The 8,179-nt window shown below is 71.1% G+C and overlaps 1 protein-coding gene across 5 annotated transcripts; it reads right to left on the bottom strand.

Moving 5' to 3' along the window:
- Positions 1 to 2,669: 2,669 nt before the first annotated feature.
- On the bottom strand, positions 2,670 to 8,085 carry ADAMTSL5 (ADAMTS like 5). Of its 5 annotated transcripts, none has more exons than XM_063357948.1 (12): positions 7,815 to 8,075; positions 6,891 to 6,954; positions 6,644 to 6,804; positions 6,153 to 6,213; positions 5,947 to 6,055; positions 5,606 to 5,733; positions 5,401 to 5,524; positions 4,680 to 4,766; positions 3,887 to 4,050; positions 3,560 to 3,803; positions 3,209 to 3,280; positions 2,670 to 3,127 (listed from the first exon to the last, which is right to left on the bottom strand). In XM_063357948.1, exons 1-12 carry the CDS (start codon positions 7,871 to 7,873, stop codon positions 2,814 to 2,816), a joined length of 1,587 nt encoding a protein of 528 aa, XP_063214018.1. In that variant the 5' UTR covers positions 7,874 to 8,075; the 3' UTR covers positions 2,670 to 2,813. The 5 variants fall into 5 exon arrangements, with proteins under 5 accessions (XP_063214018.1, XP_063214019.1, XP_063214016.1 ...); XM_063357949.1 differs by having other exon boundaries at positions 4,680 to 4,763; XM_063357946.1 differs by having other exon boundaries at positions 5,401 to 5,733; positions 7,815 to 8,078.
- Positions 8,086 to 8,179: the final 94 nt, after the last annotated feature.

Below are 8,179 nucleotides of genomic sequence, written 5' to 3'. Positions count from 1 at the left end.
AGGCAAACGCTGGCCATGGAGGAGCTGGGGGGGACTGGTGCACACAGATCTCCCGCCATGAGAGCCAGCGCTGCCGGTACCTGAGCGGGGAAGCCCTGGATGGTGTGGTCCAGGGCCACCATCTTGGCCAGGTCCCTGCCCAGGTGGGTCAGGTCCTTCCAGTAGCAGCCATGGGCACAGAGACAGTCCTGCTGGGAGAGGCAGAGCCTGGAGGGAGAGACGGAGCCTGTGGGGACCAGTCCCTGCCACACAGAAGGTCCCCAGCGGAGTTTCACCAAGGCCATCACCTGATCAGCTTCTTCTTGGGGTCCAGCACATCCAGGACCTTCTTGGCATAGTCCTGCTTCGCAGTTGTGAAGATGCAGATCTGGGGAAGCAGGTGAAGGTCCCTGCACAGGCTGCCCAAGTCCTCCCCACCCCCCATGCAGTAGCACCCCGCCGGCTCCCTGCAGACCCTGGGGGAATGCGGGGGCTCCAGGTACCTCGTACGTCTTGGAAAGGCTCTCCAGGAACTGCTGCACATGGGGACGCAGCTTCACGTGGACCTGGAAGGGAGCAGCATCTCCAGGCAGCCCCAAAAAACACCAGCACTCCTGTCCTGACACCAAGGTGCCCCCCAAGAGGGTATCCAGCACCTCGAGCAGGATATTGGGGACCCCTCAGCCATCCCCTCCCCTGCGATTTCAGTCCCCAGGTCCTCCTTCCCCTCCGGCCATAAGGGGAGGACACAGGCACAGAGGCCACGTGGACACCGTGGCTCGTCACAGCCCTCCGTGCCCACCCTGGGGACCCAGCACCCCGCTGTCCCCACGCGGGCACCCACCTCGTAGGACTCCCCCTGGAAGACCGTGCTGAAGGTGGCCGCGGCACCCTGCTGCCACCCGGCCAGCACGGAGGAGCAGACCAGGATCCCCTCCTGCAGGCAGGGAGCAGAGTCAGACCCCAGCCCTGGGGCCACAGCCCCCCCCGGCCCCCCCAGCTCACCAGCTCCAGGACGAGGGTGCGCTCCGGCGTGCTCCGGGTCTTCGGGGGACCATCCCTGCCGGGCGTCGGGACCGCAGGGACCAGCCTGGCCGGAGGAAGGCAGAGGCTCGGCGACGCTGTAGGGCTGGTGGGGGGGACACACAGGGACCCCCTCCTGCATACTCACAGGCTGGGGACAGCGGGGTCCTGGCACTCATCCATGGGGAGCCCCGAGAAGTAGGGACCCTTATAGCAGGGCTGCAGGGGGGGGCTGGCAGGCTCTGGGGGACAGAGGGGTCCCATCAGCCCAGCCTGGGGCAGCCCCCCCGTCCCCAGGCAGGGATTGCCCCGGGGGGGACACACACTCACCCCTTTCCCCGGCGCAAGGGGGAGCCAACGCCGGTCGGCGACGCTCTCTGAGACGCAGCTTTGCCAGACGGCCCTTCCCAGGGGTGATGGGCACCAAGGGGGGACATGGGACACGCTCCCAGGGGTCCCAGCCCTGCAGTGGGCGATGCTCCCCCTGATCCCCCCCTCTCTGCCGGCTCCTGGCCCGCCGGCGAGCCCCAGCCTTGGTGGCCAAGAGACCCAGGTCCCCGCTGCTCTCCCTACGGGGTCTCTTCACGCGTGGCGTGACTGTCCCCAAACCCGCCATGGCTGGGACAGCCAGACAGGGATGCCCCAAGGTGACAGCGCAGAGCCCCGGCCCTGGGGCTGCCGGGCATCACTTGCTCCAAAAGAGCTGCTGGAGCCAGGGGTGCTGCCACCCCCCCCAAACCTCAGGGACCCACAGACACAGCAGCAGGGGACCCACCCTGCCCAGGGACAACCCCCAACAAGCCATGGGGGGGGTGGGAGGGGGGCACTTTTATAGGGCGGAGACACCTTCCCGGCCCTAATCACGCCAACGAGCCTCTGCCCGTGCTCCGGAGCACCCGGCATCACCCAGGCTTCACTGGGACCAGCTGGGGAGCCCAGCGCAGAGCCCCAGCTGCCCCCAGGGCTCCTCTCTGGCTCCTGCTGATTAATTACCCCATGTGCTAAGAGCCCTCCTGGGCTGGCAGCTGCCACTCGGGGCACCCCAGGGCCCCCACCCCAGACACCCCCCAGCTGCAGCCCCAGTCCCGTGCCCGGTTTGGGAGCAGTCACCAGTGACACGAGCTGGGAGAGCTCAGCCCTTTCGCAGCATCGTCTCCAAACCCACCCCCGTATGGTTGCGAGACCACCCCGGGAGCCCGGGGGGCGGGTGACGCACCCCAGGGTGCCCAGCGCAGCGTTCCCGGGGTGGTCGTCCCCACAGCACCCCCGGGCACGTCCCCTCCCCACGCGGGCCCCACGGTTGTGCCCGCCAGCCCGCGGGTTGGGTTACGGGCGAGGGGGCTCCGGCACAGGGAGGGACCCGCTCGCCTCCGCCGGAAGAGAGATAAGCGGCGGGTCCCCGACCTCGAAAGGCAGCGGCTGGCACGTGTCCATCTCGGGGACAGGGACATGCTGCTGGGCAGGGGCATTGCTCCGGGGGCTCAGCACGGGGACGCAGGAGGGGACCCTCACACGGGCACCCCGGGGTGGGGAGGGCCAGGAAGGGGCACACGGCGAGCGAGGTGATATAAGGGTTTATTTTCTGCAAAAAAATAAATTACCTCCCTCCTCCACCCCCCCGCCCAGCTCCCCGCAGCCAAATCAACCCCAAGGACGGCGACATGCCCCACATGGCGGAGGGCGGGACGGGGGTCCCTGCAGACCCCGGCCCTTCCACAGCCATGGAAAGGGCTCGGTGCACGGCAGGAGCGTTTCCAGCCCTCGGAGTCCCGCCGGCTGCCCCCTCCCCAGGCGATGGAGCCAGGGGGGGCTCAGGGCGGCCGGGGCTGGGGGCAATGCCGGGCCGCCTCCCGCACCAGGCGGTCCTCGCGGGGCGTCCATGGCCGGGCGTAGCCGTCGTCCTGCAGCAGGATGCGGTTGAGCGTGCGCTCGTAGTTGACGTGTCGCCGCGCCATGAGCAGGTACTCTCCGCCCTCCCGGAGCGGGGGGCAGCCGCAGGTGTTGGGCACCCACAGGTACTCCCGGGCCACCAGCGGGAAGCGGTGGCGGTACGGCGTTTTCACTTCCACCTCGTAGCGCGTCTCCTGCCCCACAAAGCGCCGTGCCAGGATCCGGCCCTGGAAGACTGTGGGGCGAGCACAGGGCATCCTGAGCCAGGCACATCCCCCGGCATCGCCCCGAGCCCCTTCCCACCCCCGGCGCTCACCGAAGTCGCTCTGGCAGAAGTGCCGGACGCGCTGGGAGCGTCCCTTGGCCGGGCGGCACCTCCCGCATCGCCCTGCGGGGGGCAAAACTGCAGCAGTTTAGGGGGGAGAGGGGACATGGCACCCCCAAAACCCCCTCCTGCAGTGGGGGGAGGGTTCATTGGGGGTCTGCACCCCATAAGGAGAGAGGGGACACACTGAGCTCACGAGGGTCGTGGGGAGGGTTAAGTCAGGGGGAACTTTTTTAGGGTCCCCATCTCACAGCGAAGCTCTGGGGTTCCCCAGGACCCTTCCCACAACAGAGATGCCGGGGGTGTGGGGGGCTGTGGGGACCCCCACGGGGGAGCAGGCACCTGCGGCAGCCCCGGCCCCGCTCCGGCCAGGGGGGCTCCTCGGTGGCGGTTCCACGGCAGAGCCCCTGGGCTGGGACGGCAGGATGGGGACCGGGGTGACCGGCAGCTCCTGGGGCGGGGGGCTGCCAGCCCCCCGGGGCTGGGGCTGCCGCAGGGGGCTGGCGTCGCCGCGGCTGGGCTGGGGGTGCCCGCGGGGCAGCCAGAACTCGTACTCAATGCCGGGGTTGGGCTCCTGCAGCAGGACCTGCGCGGGCAGGGGCAGAGCTAAGGGGAGCGATGGGGGCCAGGGGCCGACTCTCCCCATCCCCGCGCCGCCCCCACCCTCACCATGACGTGCAGATCCTCGTCGGTGGGTCCAGGCGCCTCCAGGCTCTCGGTGCCGTCGGGAGCCCGGGAGTATTGCAGCCGGGTGCCGGCCACCTCGTACGGCCCCGGCCAAGCGATGGACCAGTCCCCATTGAGCATGTAGCGCCCATCACTCGTCATCAGGGCTACGGGAGGGAGCGTGTCTGGGGGCCGAGCACCACACGGTCCCCGGGACCCCCCCGCGCCAGGCTGGGCTGGGGGTGGGGGGCAGCCCCAGATGCCTGGGGCCCCACCGGAGGCCTCTCCCCGAGCGGGGAGGGCAGCGTGGGCTGGGAGAGCTGCTGGTCGGGGCTTGGGAGAAATCTGCTTTCTTGTAAGAACTTGGCTTCGGTCCCAAGCCGGCGCCAAACCCTGGCGTGCAAAACCCCCCACCACCACCACCACCGGCGAGCCCCGGTCCCAGTGGGGGACGGGGCCCCGAGTGCATCGGGAAGGGGACTGGAGGGGGGGGGGGGGGAGTGGGTTTGGGGTGGGGGGTCCCGGTCCTGGTCCCGCAGTGGCTGGGCTGGCTCCGTTCCAGCTCAGCCCTTCCCAAAACCCACGGCCGCGGCCTCTGGAAAAATGCCCCAAGCGCCCGAGAGTTCACTGAACCCGCGATGCTCGAAAGAGCATCCGAGCGGGGGAACCGGCACGGCACGGCACGGCACCGCACGGCACGGCCACCCCCTGCCCTGCCTGCACCCATGGGTGGCGCCAGCCAGGATGGACTGGAATGGACTGGGACTGACTGGGATGGAGACAGGACGCGTCCTACCGAGGTAGTTGCGGCTCTTGTCCGTCACCTTGATCTGGGTGGCCCCAGCTGGGATCTTGGTCACGTTCATGTACCCAAAATAACCTGCTGGGGGGGGCAGAGTCAGGGCAGAGCTGGGGCACGGCTCGAGGGGACAGCCCAGGGATGGGGGGGACGGGGCTGGGGCAGGAGGGGACCGGGCACAGAGGAGCTCTGGGTCTGGGGCAGCCCCAGCCCCGTCCCAGGCACCAGCAGCATTAACCCAGCCGGGCCCCACGCGCTGGGACATCCAGGGCACCCAGTGATGGCCCTGGGGGGCCCCGGGGTGCCATCCAGGGCTGTCTGCCCTCACGGGCATCATCATCCCCCCAGCACGGCCAGATGATCCATGGACACTGGAAATGGACACAAGGACCCTGGGTGCCCCCAGAGACCCCTGAAAACCCCTGGGGACCCCATTGGTGCCCCAGCGACCCCCCCACCAAGCCCCCAGAGGAGCGATACCCTCTGCAACAAGGCAAAATATCCCCAGTGAGGGGTCCCCGCCCATCCCACTGTCCCTGTCCCCACGTGTTGGGGGTTCAGGGATAATGCCCCGGTGGCGATGGGGCAGATGGAGTGGGGACAGGGTGACAGGGGACCCAGGCGATGCCTTGGGGACACAGACGGGGGACGGGAGGACAGGGGAGCCAAGAGCCAAAGCATTCACCCATGGAGGGGGCCGGGGCAATGGTTCATTCACCGGAGGAGGGGTCCGCGCCCTGGAAGAGCCGGTGCACGAAGAGACACGTGTCGTGGCCGCCGCCGCACTGGCCGCAGGCGTCGGGCCGCGCGCCCGAGCCCAGGATCCCGTCGCAGCCCACGCTCTGCGGGGAGCCGAGACGCGGCCTCAGGTGGGGGGGCTCAGAGATGGGGGTCCTGGGGGTCCCAGCCCCACGTGCACCCACCAGGCAGCGCCCGCTGATGCAGAAGTCCGTGGAGCCGGGGCCGCAGCGGGTGCCGTCCAGCACCCGGCCGAAGGTGTAGTAGAAGTTGTGCCCCTCGGCCAGGCAGTTGAGGTCGCAGACGTTGGGGGCTGCCGGAGCCCGCCGGGAAGGGAAGGGAAGGGAAGGGAAGGGAAGGGAAGGGAAGGGAAGGGAAGGGAAGGGAAGGGAAGGGAAGGGAAGGGAAGGGAAGGGAAGGGAAGGGAAGGGAAGGGAAGGGAAGGGAAGGGAAGGGGGTGACGCCAGTGGCAGCGATGGCCCCCGGTCAGCCCCCCAGTGATGCCGCCTGCCACCCCAGGACTCACCTCCATGGAAGGGCACCCAGCGGTACCGTGCCGGCGTGCCCAGGACGGGCTTGTTGTCGTAGAGGGAGCACTGCATGGCACGGAAGGGCACCGAGCCGCCGGGGCAGCCCTGCGGGAGCGGCAGAATGGAGCCCAGGGGACCGGGAAGATGGAACCCCGTGGGATGGGGACCGGGACTGGCCATGCCGTGGCCCTCGCACGCTCACCTGGAGCTGGCAGAGGCGGTACTGCCGCGGCTCGCCCGTGCACAGGTCCTCCTCAGTGAACCTACGGCCACAGCGTCAGCGCGGGGAGGCCAGGGCGCAGCCCCCCCGAGCACCCCCGCCTGCACCCTGCGTCCCCCACAGGGACCTGCCCCATCTTCGGGGCTGGGACACGGAGCCACCGAGCTGCAGCCGCACTGGGAGTGATGCACCCCCACGGGGGAGCAGGACAGGGGACCATGATGTCCCACGTGGGGCTGCATCCTGCCGGAGCTGCACCCCAGGATGGGGGCAGCAGGGTCCAGCTCCCCCCGCCCCCCCCACCTCCGAAATCAGGCTGAAATTTGGCCAGGGCGTAATGTGGTGCCGAGGGCCTGCGGGGACACGTGGGGGAGCGGTGGCAGAGCTGTGCTGCGGGATTTGGGTGCTGCGGGGGGGTGTAGGGGAGCGGGGACGCCCCGGCGGGGGGCCATGCTGCCCCGTCCCCCACTCACCGCAGGCACCTCCGGGTGCGGAGGGCGACGCCGTCCCCGCAGGAGCTGGAGCAGGAGCTCCAGGGTCCCCAGGGCCCCCAGGTCCCCCGGGCCGGCTGCCGGCGGGGCCGAGCAGGGACTGGGGGCTCGGGGACCCACACAGGCGTCCCCAGGGCTGGGTCCTGCGTGGAGGAAGGTGACGGTCAGCACCGGGGGGCCGGGTTGGAGCAGCCCAGGGGTTCACCCCGCGCACCCCGAAACCCCTCACCTGCGCCGTGCCGACGCCGCAGCCCAGGCTGAGCCAGGCCAGGAGCAGCAGCCGCCAGCGGTGCCTGCGGGAGCAGAGAGCCCTTGAGGGACCGGGGCGGGGGGGTGGAGGCTGGCAGTGGGGTGCCCCCCATCCCAACACGTGCACCCCACGGGGACCCCGGCCAGGGGGAAGGAGGGGAGCCGGGGACAAGACGAGTGTCCCCGCCGCCGCTGGGGTCCGGCGCGGGTGGGCGCAGGCGAGCGGGCGACGCCGCGTCCCGCACATGTGCCCGGGTGGCTGCGGGCACGGGACACGGTCCCGCCGTCCCCCCCGCCCGCCACACACACACCCCGGCCCCGCCGCCCCCCCCCGGGCCCCGCGGCGGGGAGCCGGGCCGGGCTCGCTGCCTGCCGGGACAGGACCAGACCTGCGCGGCGGGGGCCGGGACGCCGTGTCGCTCCCTCCGCCGGATCCGGCCCCGCCATGGGGCGAGCAGGATGGGGGGCAGCGGGGCGGGGGGTGTCCCAAAGCGCCTGACCCTGGAGCACCCCAACGCCCCCAGCCCGGGGGGGCAAGGGGGGTGCCGGGGTCCCAGCCCCGCGTCGGGGAATCCCGGTTTCCTCCCGCCGCGCCGCTTCCACGGGGACCGGGGGGTCGCGGGTGGCCGCCCGCAGCCCCGGACGCCTCAGTTCCCCCGGAGGGGCAGGGGATGGCGGGGGAAGCGGGGGGAAGGGTCGCGGTGCCGCCCTGCGGAGGGGGAGCCGGAGCCCGGCGATGGTGGGGTGATGCCCAAACCCCGCTGGCGGCCGGGGGGGTGGAGGGGGGGGGGGGGGGCTCCCCGTGCCTCAGTTTCCCCGCAGGAACGGAGCTGATCCCCGGCGGGGTGTAGAGGGGGGGTGTCTTGGGGGTCCGCGAGGGGTTAAGGAGAAATCGGGACCTTACCCTGTACCGTGGGGTTCCCCGCGGGGGACCGGGCCGCCCCGACACCTCCAACCGGCCATGCCGCCCTTCGTCCGGGGAGTCCCGGCGGTTCAGTCCCGGCCCGGAGTCCCGGTGTCGGCGGGAAGGGGGGACCCGGGACGATCGGGCATCGCCTGCGCAGCTCCGGGGGGGCCGGGCGAGGCTCCCCCCCCACACCCCTCCCGCTCGCCTCCCGTCCCTCCCCGCCGCGTTATTAATATCCAGCCCCAAAGGTGCGCCCAGCCCTCCCCGGCCGCCCGTTAACCCTTCGGGGCCCGGAGCTCCGGCGGTCGAGGGGGGCTGGTGGGGTCCGGGGGGGTGGGGGGGACGCAGATGCTGCGGAGCAG

Source organism: Chroicocephalus ridibundus, chromosome 22, assembly GCF_963924245.1.
Source record: "Chroicocephalus ridibundus chromosome 22, bChrRid1.1, whole genome shotgun sequence".
In the NCBI taxonomy this organism is placed as follows: Eukaryota; Metazoa; Chordata; class Aves; order Charadriiformes; family Laridae; genus Chroicocephalus; species Chroicocephalus ridibundus.
This window is presented reverse-complemented; position numbering and strand designations above follow the sequence as displayed.

Excerpts from the sequence above, each read along its gene's own strand:
- ADAMTSL5 (XM_063357946.1), bottom strand. The coding sequence starts at position 7,873 with ATGGCCGGTTGGAGGTGTCGGGGCGGCCCGGTCCCCCGCGGGGAACCC. Across the intron at positions 3,804-3,886 it reads ACGAGGATCTGCACGTCATG|GTCCTGCTGCAGGAGCCCAA; the intron begins GTGAGGGTGGGG and ends CTGCCCGCGCAG. Across the intron at positions 3,281-3,559 it reads CGGGGCCGGGGCTGCCGCAG|GGCGATGCGGGAGGTGCCGC; the intron begins GTGCCTGCTCCC and ends TGCCCCCCGCAG.